Raw genomic sequence first — 18,169 nt, forward strand, 5'->3', positions numbered from 1 at the left:
AGTTGCCATCCATGATCACATCAATAGCCACCACAATAGGTTGATAGCAAAATGACGATGTCGTCAGCTAGCGACTTCCGGTTCGAGGGTTAGGGCTTCTGTTGCTTCGTTCAGCCTAGTCAGCAGTTTCTACAGTGCGATTTCCCGCTGTTCGCAAAGAAAACACGCTTCAGCAATGTGATTGTGTTATGGTTGGCTGCTCGGCATTAGGGTTCGTGAACTCTTCCGTGAAAGGAAGAAAAAAATGTTTCGTTGGAGCATGGAGAAAAAACGGTGATACCAGCCTCGGTCCGCCTGATCGCCCGATCGGACCGCCTGATCATCCCGCCGCTTCCCAAGAACATGCATCCGACGCATCACGTTTGGCGACGCAACAAACAAGCTAGCGACCTTCAAAAGAAATTTGGTAACAGTAACGAGGCAGTGTACGTAGATGCCGCGTGATATGGCGAAGGAAGAAGCGCACACGTGATTGCGGTTGTAGACAGCACGGGCAAATGCCTCGCGAGTGCCACAGTGACCACGGGACACACGGAGGCGGCAAAAGAAGCCGCGATAGCCTTAGCACTCGCCACGGTGCCGAACGCTGCGAACGTGATCAGCGACTCGCAGGCGGCAGTCCGAAGCTTCGCGCGCGGCCGCGTCTCGCGGGAAGCGGCCCGCATACTCCAATCTGTAAGGACGGGGACTCGATGTCACAAAATTCTACGGTCTTCCTCCTCTGGACCCCAGCGCACACCGACGTCCCGCTCGCGGGCAACGAGGCGGCCCACGCCGCAGCTCGAGGTCTCACTCGCCGAGCCATGGCAGACTACGTGGACGCCACATTCGCCCTCGAGTGCGGGGCATCGGATCTGCCGGATCGAGACACCACGACAGACACGCTGCAACAACAACAATCACAATGGCTGTGGGGCGATCGCCTGACCACGTTCAGAGACCTCACACAACACTACAGACTCAAAAGACGCAAATTCCCGCCACCTCACGTTAAATTAAACAGGAAAGAGGCCATAAACTTATGCTTACTACAAACACACAGTTACCCAAGTCCGGCAGTCATTACGCCACTGTTACCCTAGCTTATATCCGACGGATGCTTGTAAAGCATGCGGACTCAGAGCAACGCTGCGACACATGCTCTGGGAATGTGCCGGCAACAACGGTACTGAAACCGCTGCCGTTCGCGACGCGCCCATAACGGCAGGCGTTAATAGATTAAAGGAAGCCTCGAGCTCGCTCATTCCCGCCGTTGCCCCGGCTACTGGGGCCGCCGGGGACCTTCTCCGTCAGCATCGCCGCCGCTGGGAGGTGGCCCTGAGAAGTTCGGAGCTGGAAGATCAGCTCTGGGCAGTCCGACAAGGCGAAGATGCCGCCCGAGTCCAAGGACTTCGAGCTGACACCTGAGGCTACTAAAATCAACATGCTGGCACTTTAAATAAAGTTTATTTCTTTTTCTTCTTCGTTTTCCATGGAATGAAGCGCACAAACGTAAATGGGCAGTTGCCGTCAAACGAGCGACCGTGAATGGCGTGCTGTAGGTACCGAACGTAGGAGCCAGAATATGTGAAGATCATTTCGTCACAGGCAAGTGTTTTGGCGAATAACTTCATCTACTAACTTTGTTGTACAAATACCCCTTTTTAACAATCAGTTAAATACAGACAGGTGCACCCAGCAAGGATCCTCAGCCCATTGATTATGCGCCGTCTTCATTCCGGCATAACGAAAAGGCATAACTCAGGCTGCACGAAACAGGGAGGAGAGGTAACCTCAAAATAATTTGTGAACTTTTCAGATACTTAAATCAGTGCTTTGTCTCTGCAGTTATACACGACATGCGTCTCTTGAGAAAAAAACGGGAGACTGCAAAAGAACAGCAGCCGACGACATGGCACGCGCTGGGCACCGCTGCAGGCAAAACAGCAGACGAAGCGATCGAGTGCATCGTTTGTTATGGGAAGCGTTAGAAACACCTACTTATTAGGTTGACTGTCCACAAACACGTACGGGCACGAAATGCCTGCCACCTAAAAATAGACGAGTCTAAGGGCGCCAACTTAAGTACAAAGGAACGATAGCTCACACCCACAACTGCCCAGCGGTGCTTGCATCGTGGTTTTTCACCAATGTTCCGCAGTATATAAAAGACAAAGCGCATGCAGCATGGGCATGAAGTGATGGCGGCATAGACGGCGTCGTGGTCTCAAACCGGAAGTTGTAGCAGAACACGCCGTACCCCACAATCCCTTGCGACAACCGAGATTTTGCTATCCGCCTATTTAGACCGCAGCGGTTGCGGCAAACAGTAGTTTGGTTTTCACTCGGTGCGCGCGTCGGCTGCGTGCCTTCACAACTGTGTAGACGCCATCCATGATAGTGACGATAGCGACCGTGGTTTCGTCCAGAATGGTAGTTTCGTTTTGACTTGGTGCATGCTTCGGCCGCCTGCCAATTCAGAACCTCAAGGTCGCCGTCCATGTTCGCATCGATAGTGACCTCGGTTTCGTCCGCAGCGGTTTCGGCAAGCAGTAGCAGTAGTTTCGCTTTGACTCGGTGCAAAGCTGTCGAAGATGAAGAGCACCGGCTACATCACGATGAACGACTGATTTGTTGGCGAGCAGCTTACTGGTGAAAAAATAATCGGAATGTGCGCGCAGTAATGAAAAGCGCGTCTCAGACGCCGCGGCAGCGTTGCGAGCGCTAATCAAGTACGATATGAGAATTTCAGCTTCCGCATTGCTGTTGTGCAAAATAGAAACAAGATTTCCTGATTAATTCAGTCAATAAAACCGTGTTGACGTAGTAAGCACTCATTTTTCGTTTTTCCTGATATCTTACATGATTCGACATTCGGTCAATTCGGACATTTCAATTCGGTCAATTCAAAGGAGGGGGGGGGGGGGGGTCCTTGGAACTTCATGGAGCTTAGCAGGGTTCCCTAGAATGAACATGCTTGAGAACCCCTGATGTAGACCACCAAACACAGCAGACAGTATGGAAGGCAACGTGTTGTGGTCCATTGACAGTGTGACAAAGGCTGTCTGACAGTGACGACAACATTAGGTGCGCTTAAGTTTCAGTTCCTTGAAGGTGCATTCTGAATGCCGCACTTGTTTTCTGATGGCAAAAATTGCTGTCAGGCTTTTTTTTTCTTCTAGTAAACACATTAACACTTTGGCTGCACATTATTTCCTTAACTTGAACCGAGAAAAATTGGGTGAGCATTAGAATCAGCAGATAATGCAAAAAAAAATGCCCGAGTAAAATGAACAATCTTTAAAAGCTGCCGAACAGATCAATATGCAAGTTCAGTTTTGTTGCATGACAGCCCTGCTTATGACGTACAGTGAACAAGTGAATCCATGGCACTTACTCCAGGAGTTCTCTTGAACAATGTTGGTGTCTCCACTTCTACAAAACCTGTGAAAAAAATTAAAGAAATTTTAATATAGGGAAAAAATTCGGAAGTACTAGTCACTTTCCTTTTTAATGTGTGAGAAGAATAAAAAAACAATAAGTGAACTGCTTTTGCAGTGCTTTAGTAATGCAGAAGTCACAATCCAAAGACCCCTACCAAAGAATCTTCCAGTAGCTTTAATAACATCACAGCTTTGCATTTAGAGAATTGCAGTTCACAGAAAATTTGTTATCTACAGCACATAAAAAGTGTCACCATCTCAACCAAACACAACAAAACACTGGGTACTTTTACAGCTGTAATGACAATGTTCAGCAAGTTCCATAATTGACATTGAATTTTTCTTTTTTCTACTGTACAAATTCTGAAGCCTGCAGGCAGTCGAAAGATGACAAGCAGCTGAACATCACTGGAAGTCAACAACACTGGTCTTCAGGAAGTGCAAAAATGATAATCTATGCCTTAATTTTTTTTCTTTTGTTCATGTTTCAATGCAACTGAAGTGTTGAAAAGCAGTGTTGGGCCTTAAATAGTCCCTAGTAATGCATTACTGCTAACCAGGCGATAGGACACACCGTGAACATAAGGAATGCTAACAATCGGCTTCTTTTTATTATTTCTGTCTGGCTCCAAACCTCTAGCTCCCACCTTGACCTTTCGTAGAACCCTCTCACCCAAGAGGCCACCTCCCCTTAACTTTAAGTTTTGTAACGCAAGTTCAGCAACTCAAGCTTTCACGATTTCCTGAGGACCACTTGGCTTTCTTGGGTGAAAAGGTTCTACGAAAGGTAGAACCTTTCACCTTTAGAGCCTTTGGAGCCAGACATTTATGTCTGGCTCCAAAGGCTCTAAAGTTTTTTCACCTTTGGAGCTAGACATAAATAATAAAAACAAGCCGATTGCCAGCATTCCCCAAGTTCACGGTGTGTTCCATCGCCTCACAAAAGGGGGGGCTAGGTTCGGTGGGTGTAACATGTTTTTTTCGGCGAACAACAAGCTTGGCAAGCTATGCACGGCAGTGAACAAGAAGCTGGATGGCAAAGGCCAAAGCATTTGTGGGTGCACCATCAAGCACCGCGAAAGTTTGGTCGAGTGCGGAAAAGGTGTTGTGTATAAAGTTCCATTATCTTGTGGGAACTATTATGTCGGACAAACGGCTCGTCGTCTGAATAGCAGAGTAATGGACCACAGAGCTTCTTTGAGGGAACAGCCATGTTCAAACTTGTCATTACATTGTACGGAAAGCGGCTGCACACTTAAGTTTCATGGAACAAGGGTACTCTCGAGAATCAAAGACAAAGTGGCACGAGAAATAGAAGAGCCATTTTTTTATAAGCAAATCGGGTGAAACGTGTGTCGCGAGGTCGTCCATTGCACTGCACGACGCTGAGTTAGGTTACATGGATGCCCACCACTAAGTGACGTAGGAGCTAAAAAGCTTTTCTAACTTTTCCTTGGGACCACATGTTGTGTCAGCGCATCTATGTATCTGTCTGTTTTTTCATTAAATCCTCAGTTGATAGTCTGCACTGTGTTTGTGTTTTCTTTCCCTCCGTCTGTTATTTCGAGCTGCCTAAGTGAATGATGCATTACCAACTCGCCCAGCAAACTACCCTTCTATGTTATATCAAGGGATGAGTGAATGTCGTGCGAGAATAAAGCGAGCCGTGTCTCGCAGGAATTACCTTTACGGAAGCCGCGTTGGTTAGGATGAAAAAAGCTGATGGACGATAAAAATTTTGCAACACTAGAAAAAATGAGATGTTCTATTAATTTGGAGCATACACTTGTGATTGAAATAGGGCGATAGTTTTTGAGAGAAGACTTTGTACCTTTTTTTAAAACTGGGATTACTTTGCCAATGTGACAGTCGACAGGTAAAGTACCCACATCAAGAGATTGGCTGGAAAATTTTGGAAAGAATGATGGTTAGTGTTTTTAGTACCGTAGCATTGATTAAATAAACAGCGCTTGACAACAAATTTTTTTACGAATCAATTAACTTAACAATGCTAGGCGGGTCAAACATAATGTTATTCATTTAGGTATTCGTGTATGGTAAGATGTCGGGCATGCTATCAGTGGATTTGTTAGTAAAAACCAGAGAATGTCCTGCTTAGGACATCAGCGACTTCACTTTCCGAAATAATAGTCATCATATCACAAAGTGAAATGACATTCTCCTGATGAGGGTTGATGGTTCGCTAGAAACGTTTTCAATCGCTATGTAACATCGAGGACAGTGTAATGTAAAAGAAATTTTCTGTAGCTATGGCTCTAAGTGAGTTATAATGCTTTGTGGCCGATGACACTTTTGCCATGCTAATGAAGAATCCAAGGAAGAACCCAAAGCTTTAGCTGAGTGAAATAGGCATTTTTTTCTTGTTGCTCAATCTTTTCAAAGTTGTATTGAACCATGGAGAGTGTGTCCGTTCGGTTATTTTTATAGTGGGAATATGTAGTTTTATTAAACGTTGCATTTCAGATTTGAACAGCTGTCAATTTGACTCCATGATATTGTTTGTGTTTGTCACACGTTAATGATTTTCTTACACTAACAGAAAAATGATGATTTTATTCGTTTGCAGTAACTGGAACAAGTTATGTCGTTGAAACTTGTAACTATAAGAGGGCTTTCGTTCTGCTCCAGGTAAATCAGACTGCAACACTTATTTTTTGCTGGTAACGTGCCCATAACTAGGTAAAAGCATATTGTTAACCATTATGTGAATGTTGCTAATCCCTGGCATGGCACAAGGAACAAAACACTAAAATCAAACCCTTGATTTTCAGATTAGTGGCAAAATACTACAGTGCATGTGTGTGCCTTGTCTTCCTTGCTTATTTTTGTGCTTGCCGTGTCAGTACATGTAAGCACATTTAGATTGTTTGATGGTCGGATATGCACAGTCACTTGGCTTTCCATTTTGAATGCACAAACATTTAAACAACTCACACTTACGTTACAAGCAGCTGCAATTAGAGGCAGGCAATCCTGACTACCCTTCCCCATGTGAAACATAGTGGGTGCCATACCGCACTGCTGTGCCAGGAACTGACGCATGCGCAGAATGAGATCTGAGCGAAAGCGCAGGTGCTGCTGCATCTCCGAAGAGCGCAGGTCCAGGTAGCGGTAGCGCAGCCGCAATGGTTCCCGCTTCTGCAAGAGGGACACAGTTGGGGTGACACAGCTGCCTGCAGCAGGCATCGACATCTTGTCACTGACTGCCAAGACAGTACAAACCTCATTAATACATAGTTGGCTGGGCACAACGTTTAGGTACACACTAAACGATGTATGAATTAACCGCTAATGCCAGTTTAGCGGCTACTTACCGGCCAGAAAAGAACTACATCACCATGCTCTCTAACACACGCACTCAGACGGGCTTTATTTGTGCGTAGGCAGCAAAAAATCGGTAATCTTCACTTGCCGCCGTAGTGGTCTTGCCGCGACGACGGCATCTTTGAACTAGATAAGGCCGCGAGCCACTTTGCCCATGAGGCCACGTTTACTAACTAAATTAACAATCACGCTGTAACGCGTGCACTGGTGAACAAACACATCTCGCTCGATAACCGCAGAAATTCGCTGTCAGAACGCCGAGTGAGGAGGTACAGCAGCAGCAGCGAGCGTGCCATCTCTCGCTTCAACGTGCACTAGACGTCGAAAGCACAGTGCATACGAAACTACCAACGCTAGTTGCACTTTGTCTGCAGATCGGTTTGAAGATGAGGCCCATGCGGGCGTGCACTTTTTCCACGCAGCAGATCGCTTTCAAGATATGGCGGCCGCTGCCGAAGTAAACCCCTCTCTTTCTCGCCGGGGCGGAAGCAGCGCGCTTCCGCCCCGCCTTTCTCCCTCATGCGCGTGCGAGATAGGCGGCTGACCTACAGAACACCTCGCAAGCTTTCACTCGCACATACAGCATACGGCGTGCGGCGACGATAGCGCCGTGTTTGGACTGTTCATACAGAACCTCAAAGCGACGTCCACGGTGATGGCAGAAATGCGCTTTGCAATAAAATGTCTTCTGCGAGGTTACTACTTCAATTGGATTCGACGGCGACAGCGAACTCGCACCTCCTACCGGCGGGAGCTAATCTCAAAGGCCATGCTTTTGTGCATGGAAATCGGCGACAGCTGCATGAGCAGGAAAACGTCATGGTGGCCACGTTTTAAGTTCACTATCGCTGGCGGCTGTCGTCGGGCGTCGCAACTCGAGAATTGAACGTCTGCGCACATGAGATTTTGCCGATCTTGTGCCTGTGCGGGTAGATAAGAAATAAAAATAGTACGCACTAACCGTTTCGTGGGCAATGAGCGACTACGGTTTAAGCGGTCAGCCAATACGTGAGGTTCAATGGGGGCTGGGTGGGGAATTTCGCGACTATGTTTAAACGTATTAACGAGGTTTGACTGTACGCACAAAAGCCAGACTTGTGCTGCGAGAAATACCTGAGAAAAAGGCACAAGGATTATCTTGTAATCTCACTCCCTGTGTCCGCTCCCTTCATAGCAATCTCCCTTAAGGTGAAGGACGTCTCCTACCAGAGACTTCGGGCAGGAGTGGCTCTTACCCGTTCCATAACCTGGGACTGGGGCCCAGCGCCTGATAACCCTGTGAAGTGCTTTAAGTGATCTACCCCTACATCTACAGCGAATGCTTGCCATCTGTGTCCAAGGGAAAAGCAAAATGAGATAAAGTGCTTAGAGGTGCCAAACTAAGGGCATACTAACCTGCACACTATGAGCAGTTAATTATGGAAATAAAGTTCCAGAAGGCACTTCTGCAATTTGATCACAAGGGCTTGCACTGATTTATTTAAACATAATATGCCATGTGGCAAGCTATGCAAAAGAAAGAATAGACTGTTCTTAGAATCTTGTTCTTGTTATGTGGCTTAGCATTCAACACAGCAAGCTGATGGCCAGGGCAAACAGACACTTGCAATGTTTCACTACCTCAGCAGTCCATGTATTTGGTGCTCTGTCAGAACATCCCACTTGTGTTGACACAGCTACAAGATGGTGCTAAGAGACTGGCAGCTAGGACAGTGTTTCATGACACATGTATGAGAATAAGGAAGGCAGGGAATAAAAAAAAGTTATCACAAAGTAATGATAATAAAATACTACGAAGAAGCCACTGCTTTCGTGAATTCTTTAGATGAAGCTCACCAATGAAACAAAGATGTGAGTCATCTCTCTCCATGTGGTACAGCAACATGGCTGACAAATGTCATAAGCTACCAACTGGACAAACAGATCCTCCTTTCAGCACCAAAAGAAGTCATTACCCTCGCTGTGTTAGAACTGCAAGCACCTCACGTAGTATTATTGAAAATTTGTCAGATTTCATAGGCTTTTATCTTTTAACTGCAGTGCGACACAAATTGAAGGACAAGAAGACAGCACAGCACTTGCATTAGTTTTTTTTTGTGCCACGTGGATAAAAGATAGAAGCACTAAACGGCTAATGCAAAAACATCATAGTGCCACACGCCCATCTAAACAAGTGCCCTTGCCCTATTACAGTAAAAGCTCGTTAATTTGCACCTCGTTAATTCGAATTTTCAAATAATTCGAACTAAGTGGCACAGTCCGGCCATGCTCCATAGAGCCCCATGTATTGAAAAGCTCGTTATTTCGAATGCTAATCCGGCCCGCCACGGATAATTCGAACTGCGCGCCGCTGTAGCCAGCTCGCAGTCTCTGCTGTTAAGCGACAGATGGCGCGACATACACTATCATCATCGCGTGTTTTTAGGGGGCAGCACTTGCGTTTATTCGCAAATGCTCTGCCGCATCGTCATGGACAGCGGGATACGCAGTGCGTTCGGTGGCAACCCCGAAATCGGCCATTCTCTCCGTCGCCAGTGCAATCGCAACGTCTAACTTCTAAGCCTCTCTTTTGTTCTGTACGCGTCCGTCGCAGACCGACACTGCTCGCGTGCCGCTATGTCGTCGCGTAGAAAATACCGTGCCAAAACGTTGAAGGAAAAAGTGTAAATTCTGCGGGAAGTGGATGCAGGGGGGCAGAGTAAGAATGAAATTGCCAAAAAGCACGGTATACCGAGAAGCACGCTGTCGACCTACATCCGCAATAAGAAGACTATTGAGGACTCATACGCGGCTGAAACTTTCGCCAAGGATCGGAAGAGAATTCGTACAGCAAAGCACCCGGACCTGGAGGCAGCGTTGCTCGCATGGATTAAGGAAAAACGGAGCCAGGATATCCCATTGAGTGGCCCCATCATTGTAGCGAAGGCGGCTGATTTCGCGCTACGTCTGAATGTCTCCGACTTCGCCGCTTCGGACGGGTGGTTTCACCGCTTCAGGGACAGACACGACCTCGTTTTCCGCCGTGTGTGTGGCGAAGCCAAAGCCGTAGACGTGGAAACCTGCACCGTGTGGCGGAATGGTGCGCTACTAGACCACCTGAACAGGTACGCACCATCCGATATTTTTAATGCCGACGAGACCGCCTTGTTTTTTAAACTCTTGCCGGACAAAACGATCACCTACAAGGGGGACGTGTGCGCAGGCGGCAAACGTTGCAAAGAGCGGGTGACGGTGTTGCTCGGGGCCAATATGACTGGAACCGAGAAGCTCCCCCTATTTGTGATAGGGAAGTCGCAAAAGCCTCGATGTTTTAAGAACATTCGCACGCTGCCGGCCGACTATGCAGCAAATAAGGCCTGGATGACGGGCGAGCTTTTCAAGCAGTGGCTGAGGAAACTCGACCGAAAATTTGAGCTCGGCAAGAGGCAGATTCTCCTCCACGTCGACAACTGCTCGGCGCACAAGGTGGAAGTCGAGTTGAGAGCCATTGAGCTGGTTTTTCTTCCGACTAACACCACTGCGGCTCTTCAGCCTATGGATCAGGGCATTATAAAAGTTTTGAAAAGCTTTTATAGACGCCATGTTCTCGAGAAGTTGCTCCTGTGCTCCGATAATGAGAAGAGCTACACTGTCACTCTGCTCACAGCCCTGCACATGCTTGTGCGTGCCTGGAATCAGGTAACCACAGAAACAATTGAAAATTGTTTCCGGCACTGTGGTTTCGGAGCCCTTAACGCAGACGCAAATGAAGTTGAAGAGGACGTCCGCGCTCCGGTTCATGTACGGGAGGTGCTCGGCGATGTGGACTTCGGCAATTACGTGTATGTCGACAACTGCGCGGCGGTGTGCAGTGCCGTGACCGATGATGAAATCATCGCCCAAGTCGTCGGCGAAGACGAAAACCCAGCCGTGGACGATGACGACGCGATTGATGAAGATGATGATGTTGGTGAAACACCGGTACGACCTTCGTTGGCACAGGCGATGGACGGACTAAATCACGCCCGGCTTTTCTTCAGTTTCGAAGAAGGCGAAGACGATGCTTTCTGGCTCATTCGAGCTCTGGAAGATAAAGCGGCAGCAATCGCTTTCAGAGGCAAAAAGCAGAAAACCATTACGGACTTTTTTTGCAAATAAATGTACCTAGAGGTGCTCTACCTTTTTTTTTGTCATCAGATGTGGCTTTCTTTAATCACTTTCGTTAGTTCGAATTTCGGTTAATTCGAACTCGTTAAGTGTCCCCGTGAAATTCGAATTAACGAGCTTTTACTGTATCAGCATTGGAACGCAGCATAATTATTCTTATGTTCTTGTGTAGCACATGCAAATAAATGCCTCGCACGAAGACTCACATTTTGCATTGTAGGCTGTGCCTTACAAATACTGCGAGCCCATAGGAGCTGGTGTGTTTCTACAGATCCTTAAGGGGGAACACGGGTCTTCGAGACCGAAAAATCGCGGAAAAATTGCTTTTTTGAAAACGTTATTTTTGAATTCTACAGTGTCTGATGCATTATCTCAAAATTTTCACGCATCTTGGATCAATATTTTGGTGGTAATGACGTTTTGTATCACGTCGGCGTGCTGCATTTTTACTGATGAACGCGAAAAAAACCTCATTTTTCCGTGATGCGCAGTTGCCGTTCTAAGTTCCCGATTGCAGCCATCTTGGTCTTGTTTGAAAAAGCCACTCTTCTCATTTAGTTTTCGCGCCACCGCTACTCTGTGCACTGAATGGCTACAGAGAAAAAGCCCACAAAAAAGTTGTGCCGATGCGCAATTCCATTCGTCGACTGAGACACGTTACCGTAAGCACGCCATGCCATTGGTAGATTTTCGCCGTCGTCTGCTCGGGCCACTCAGGCATGCGAAACTCGGCACGAAACGATGTCAAATTCGGTTTGCTAGATGCCGCGAACGGAAGGAACGAGGGGTGTTAAACTTTCGAAAGTGTGCAGTAGCTTTGAAAGATGTGCTCCGCCGTGCCGAGCGACACCGAAGCCTCCCCCCGTGACTGCGAAATAGGCTTAGCAGATGAAAGCAGTTCTGGCAGCGGCCTGTGTTCATGCGGCATTCCAGCACAATTACTGCAGCCTGATGATTTGAAGCAGGTGAAGAAAACTCAAGAAAAAACTGCAAGGCTGCTTTTATGCCGGCTACCAAACGAAAATCGCATTTTCTCGCTCACCCTGAAGCCGCCATGCTGATGCCGCCGCGGCTGGCTCGGATGCGCTAACTGGAGACGCGCTTCGTTATCGTAAGCTTCGATTCTATAAATGCTCTACTGTCTTGTGTAAAGCGCAGGCTGCGGTGCCGCAGTGGGCAAAGGTGAACGGGACAGGGGTCTCGCCTTAGAGATAGTCATCTCGTGTGCAATCTGCAGCGATGCCACGTCGGCGGCGCGGAGTTCGGCGCGCCTCAGCAGCGGCCAAACGTGCACGCCGTTCCCCGTGAACTATCTCACTGTACACGACACACGAGCCCCGGTAATTGGCAAATGGCAATGACATTTATTTCAATTAAAAATATTCATCTTGTGCGCGATCTACGCTGACGCGGCATCGACCAAATGTGCAACCCATCCCTTATGACCAATCTCGCAGCGCACGAAATGCGGTGCGTCGGTTATCAACAAACACCATTTTATTTTTTTATTTTTTTTTATTTTGCTAGATGAAGCTAAATGCATTATGCCTGAAGTGCTGCAAGCAGATTCACTACGGGGCTTACTAGTCAATTCTGAATGTAAACACACAAATAGGCCTTAGTGTATTGCACTGAGTAAAGTTTTTTTTCTCATTTTTCTCAAAACATAGTTTCTGGACACTTTACGTGTTTGCTGCATCAATATCTTTGGACCTAGGACAGCTAGAGCTATTATTTTTTTTGCAGCACAAAGCTAAATTTGTTGGGAAGGCAAGCTGAGAGCATATTTTTAATTTTCAACTCCCAAAATTTTTATTTACATTACATTTGCTCTTATTATTAATACTGTGAACACATGACTTCAATGAGCTGTAAAATGACCAATTATTGTTCAATTTCTAATCTGCTTGCAGTGTTGCTATCCTTATGCACTGTAGTATCCAACTATATGTTTTTATTTTACAACTTTCGATTTAGCAAGTCAGTTTTAATTGTATCATTAAACAATAGAAGGTAATTATTAATTATCTCAGCAACTACTATGTATATGCAAAATATAACTGGATATTTAAACTCAACACAAAAAAACTGAATGAGCATATACAGTTTTATCAGATTTCATCAAGAAATAACAAAGTTATCTCAATAACCCATGTCCCCCCCAAGCTTAAATGTGACATTTGTTTGTTTTCTTGATTTTCTCGAAATACTAATTTTGCACATCCCGCAAGACATTTACTGTGATATATCAGTAGCTATCATAGATATAATATTAATTTTTTTGCAGCATGAAGCTAGATGTTTGGAGCACCCAACATAGGAAGCAGTTTTTCAAGTTTCTTTGTTTAAAGTTTTTTAGATTTGTCTTTTGGGTGACTAATGCATGGCCATGTTCAAAACAATGGAGTTCATTGTACTATAACGTAGAAAATATTGATGCAATCATAAAAGTGCTTCCTATGTTGTGAAGCTTGTGCTTTCTGCTATTGGTCCATATGTCATTTGTCTATCTTTATGCAGCCGTTATTTGTCTATTGCAGTAAGAACAAAATACATTGTTTTTGTAATTATGTAACAAAATAATGAGCCTACAGAAAAAATAACTGCATTTTTAGAATCAGGAGAAGAAACTAAACAAGCATGCCAACTTTTATGAAGTTTGGTTAATAAATAAGTCATCATATGTTTAATTACCACGTCCCCCTTTAATAATGTTTCAGTGTGACATGTTTTCTGCCAGTCTTTACTCTTGCACCTTGCAATGGCCATGTCTAGCCATGTAAACACATCCAAATCACTCCACTTCTACAGATTTCCATAGAAGCACCATGTACACAGGAAGATACATAAAGAGGTCCTGGAGCACTTTTTCTGAAACAGTATGTAAACCTGGTAAATAAAATAATAATGTTGCTTCTAAGATGCAGATGGGAGCCCACAGTTCTGCTTGAAAAGCTGCCTGCCTTGTTTTCTGGAACTGTTCAGGACAATCGGCACTTCTTCCTTAGGCCTATGAAAGAGTAAACAAGATGGCTACTGGGCCGACTCCATTAATGACTAAGCAGCATCTCTGTCAAAAGCAAAAGCTATGTCGTCTCATGCCTGCTAGGAGCACAAACCGATACTATGGGCTTGGAGATGGGCTCCGTCACGTGATCTTGATGTCCTGTTGACATACAATCTCGGTGTAATGACGGGTAGAGCATGGTGGGCACCATTGCGCACGATTGCAGTGCACAGCTATGAGTACCGTTCAAACGAGAAAAAAAAAAAAACAAGGCGGAAAAGTGTGCAAAACATGGCAGGGTACATGCAACTCTGACAAAAGAAAGAAAACTGTTTTTCATTTTGATGGTCTAGGCACGTTAAGAAAGTTCGCACCAACTGTGTGCTTCACTAGTTCCCACTTTCATACTCACATCAAATACAGACAAATCTTAATATAACGAAGTTGTACTTGCGGGGGAACACTATGTGAAACTATGAATTTCATTCAGTCAAGGTTTCTATGTTTCAGCCATCAAAATTACTTCCCTGGTTCCTAGAACAGTCCTGGTGCATAGCATTCTTCTCGGGGAGCATATACGAGCAAAATTCAACAAGAAGTTCTAGTAATGATAACCGCATTAAAAGTACTGGCGTGTGCAGCAGAGAGCTTCAGCATGCACTGCACCTAGCGCTGCTATTAGACGGTGACATGCGTAGTACTGATTATCATCATCACAGCACACCAATGCTCGATCGCCATTTTGCTTGTTTACAATACAAGCCAATACAGCACAATTGAAATGAGGAGACAAAGAAAAAAACGCACCACAAGACGAACTCTGGCTGCCAACTAAATTTTTATTTTAAAGAATGCCAGCCTTTTATTGCCTGCTTAGAACAAGCCACGTATACACTGGTACAAGAATTGCAAGGTTTCATGCAAAAAGGCTATCTCTTTTCTGACAATGCAAGAGAGGGCGTACTTACAGTACACACTTATCTCTGGCTTTTTTTATAAAAGTAGGATGCTTCCACTATTTATCCTTTTTTTTTCTTTCAGTGGTTGGATAAACGGCTACGGTACCCATTCTCAATGCTTTCCTGCTGATGTCACAGAGGTTCTTGTACGCCCACTTCCGGTAGGTGTTTATCTGTTGGCTGCTGACAGGTTTGGAAGTATATTCATAAAGCAAGAATGGAGTGTGCACAGTGCAGTTTCCATACCAGTACAACACATGCCAAGCTCCACTTGGTGTTTTACGTAAGCAAAGGCTCATAAAAGTGATAACAATAACTTGCTTTTTTTAAGCAATGACATTTATTTTTAAATTTTTTTTATGCCACAGGAGGTCTACATACATGCATGCCATGTACGTGGACACTATCAATAAATCCCGTAAGAAAATGCATCTTTCTAAATAAATGGATGCAAGACTGCTAAATGAAAAAAAAAAATGGAAGCTTGTTGAATTGGAGACCTCATTCAAACTGAGATTCAGTACATTGAGATTTGACTGTATGTGACATTTTCTTGACCCCATTAATTCCATACCACAATGAAACTATGCCATTATACAGCCAAAAGCTTTGCCGAAAAGCTCAACTAATGAGTGATCAATATCCAGAGCTGTTACCAGAGTGCATTGTAGCAGCTCCCTATCAAAGGGGCTCACTTTGGTTCCAGTAACTCTGCCTTACTTGAAGAGATACTTGATGCCCTCTAAACTTGAATTCATCAGCTTGGCCTGCGGCTTGCGAAAAGACAAGACTGGGCACTTAAGTCGGCATATAAAAAGTCCCAGCCAGCATTTGCTGGATTGGTGGCCAGAAAGCAAAGAGTGAATGAAAGCAGCACTAACAGTTTCTGGAGCATTGAAAAGCCTACTTATTTACTGCTCTAATGCACTGGCATACACTCTGCCAATCAAAGACTGTCATTTCTTATTTTGCAGTTGAACAACCAAGAATCGATGGATGAAGTGTGGAAAGATCCTACTAATAAGCAAAAGCAGAAGAGACACAGGGTTTCCTGCCTTTCTAAAACAAGTTATTAAAATTAATAATAATAATAATAACATCAATAAAGTAAATAAATAAATAAAATGCCCGTAACATTATTTAACTTTCCCTCCAAAACCTTCTTCATACAGTCCAGAGCTCAAAGCAAATAAAATTATAAAACACTGGCATGTGCCAAGTGGAACTGACACAACTTCAAAATTCTCATCAGAGGCAGATAAGGACAGAAGGGTGCCCCCTTCTTGCATTTGCCCCCTTCCAGTTTCACCAAATCTGTGACTAATGAGAGCAGTGCTAACCTGCAAAGCGATATTACCACTGTGGGCAGAGAGCCAAAAGTACTCCCTGAACTCCACCCACTCCTTCATGAGAAAAGATGAACAGGTGAAAGAAAAGCAAGCTGGGCTGCGTGGCTTCTAGATTCGCAGAAACGCCTGAGGTGGGGAAAGAGGGGCTTGTCCATGTGTGCTTTACATTAAAGTGCGGTATTTCAATAGCTGCTTTTCTCATTGGTTTGTCTAGCTCTACAGCACACTGTTTTCATCAAAAAGGGAGAAGTGCATGTGCACACTCAGCCTCCCTGTGTGGGTGGACAATTTCCCCTCCCCAGTGTGCAAAACAAACCCCCCCGGTCAGCGCAGAGGCAAATGCGGACACAGCCCACCTGTTGGTATTCCCTGGGCAGGAAGGGAAGGTCGGACCGTGCCTTGTTCAATGGCTGCAGCTGCTGGCACACAACTTCCACCTGCCCTGTGCTCAGGCGCTGTGGACAAGAGAGAAGGCAAGCTCAGCTCAGATCTCAAGGCACCGTTTGCTCTGCGGCAGACAGACAATAAGAACAAAGGGCACCAGCTGTATTCACCAGTGTCTCTGCACTCAACAGGCTGTCAGCATCCATCAGACTGCCGGCCTAAGCTACAAATGGGTTCCTTGGAAAGATAGCTTTAAGGGAGTGCTGGCAGAGAATTGGCTCGTTTTTACTGCTTTATTGGGTACCTCTCTAGCCAGTAATTACTCTATGGAGCCTCAATTCCTCTAGAGTGCCACAAATAATTATGCTGCATTTAAATGCGCCCGGTTCAATATGCACATCAAGTGCAGCACGGCTTCAGGCATCAAAAAAGCAGATATTCGCATCATCAAAACCTGATGTGACGGTCTCTTGGTATCAGACACCACACACACACACACACTATGACTGGTCTGCTGAAAGCCAAGTCCATTCAGCATTTGACAGGACAAGAGGGGAGAGAGCATTCCCTTACATTTCCAAGAGAAGCACACCATAGACTGATACAGTAGAACCCCGCTGTTACGTTCCGCGCTGCTGCGTTTTCCCGGCTGCTACGTCGTTTTTAGCCGATCCCAGCATAGGTCCCATAAGATCCAATGCATTAGGAACCCCGTTGTTACGTTGCAAGTGTGGGAACGTTCCCGCATGTTACGTTGCGAATCGGCACTCCAAGTGGCCAGTGCCGATGGCCATATTGACTTTTCACGTAGCTGTTAACCTCCCTACCTTTCCCCTTCTCGTTTCTCTCTCTTGACTTGGCTTGACTGTAGGATTAGCCGCACAATGGGAGACGCCCATTACGTTTCCGGCTCTCGCCAGCAAAATTATGGCCTTCGAGATCAGAATTTACTATTTTTGGTGGCGTCTATGACGAGTTTTTAGCCTTGAAATTTGTTTCGGCGCAGGCATGCAGTAAAAGCAGGGCCTCTGAGATCCGTTTCCATTGCCCAGAGAGCCGTCGCGTTGGCGTGGACTCATCGTCATCGTTATCATGTCCAAGTGGTCCGTCCGTGCTTCCCGCAGTTTTCTCGCGCCGCCTTTGTGTTGCGAGTCGTCGTGCGAAGTGCTTGTGTAAGCTTCGTTCTTCCACTTCGACATTATCACTCTGACGCTGCAAGTTGCCTGCCTGCCGCTGCGCCAACCGCTCCTGCTTGTCAACATGGCTGACTGTGTGTAGCGGCTCCCTTGCTCCGTGGCTCGTCATCTCCTTCGGTACAGGCCGCACGGACATGCAGAAACAAGTTTTTGGCTCCAGTCTGAGCCATCTTTGTTTGACTGCCGTGGAAGCATAGTCTACCACCAGGATGGGATCAAGAAAACGAAAAGCATTTTCGCTGCAAGAGAAGCTGAATATCCTCCGCGCTGTTTAAGAAAATCCGACGTGGAAGAGGGCATGTATAGCAAAGTAACTAGGACTAACGCCTTCAACTCTCGACACCATTGTCGCAAAAAGGAG

At 45.8% G+C, this 18,169-nt stretch overlaps 1 protein-coding gene across 4 annotated transcripts in view; it reads right to left on the reverse strand.

The window, feature by feature from the left end:
- LOC119437503 (aspartate--tRNA ligase, mitochondrial-like) overlaps positions 1–18,169 on the reverse strand; it is a 133,806-nt gene that overhangs the window by 85,783 nt on the left and 29,854 nt on the right. For all 4 annotated transcript variants that reach the window (XR_007465123.1, XM_037704512.2, XM_037704511.2 and 1 more), the window contains exons 5-7: positions 16,585–16,683; positions 6,458–6,581; positions 3,377–3,423 (exon numbers count right to left, since the gene is read on the reverse strand). Coding sequence is in view for 3 of the 4 variants with exons in the window: in XM_037704512.2 (XP_037560440.1) it covers positions 3,377–3,423; positions 6,458–6,581; positions 16,585–16,683 (270 nt within the window). In the remaining variant the exon portion in view is untranslated. The remainder of the gene's footprint in view (positions 1–3,376; positions 3,424–6,457; positions 6,582–16,584; positions 16,684–18,169) is intronic.

Source organism: Dermacentor silvarum, chromosome 1, assembly GCF_013339745.2.
Source record: "Dermacentor silvarum isolate Dsil-2018 chromosome 1, BIME_Dsil_1.4, whole genome shotgun sequence".
Classification (NCBI taxonomy): domain Eukaryota; kingdom Metazoa; phylum Arthropoda; class Arachnida; order Ixodida; family Ixodidae; genus Dermacentor; species Dermacentor silvarum.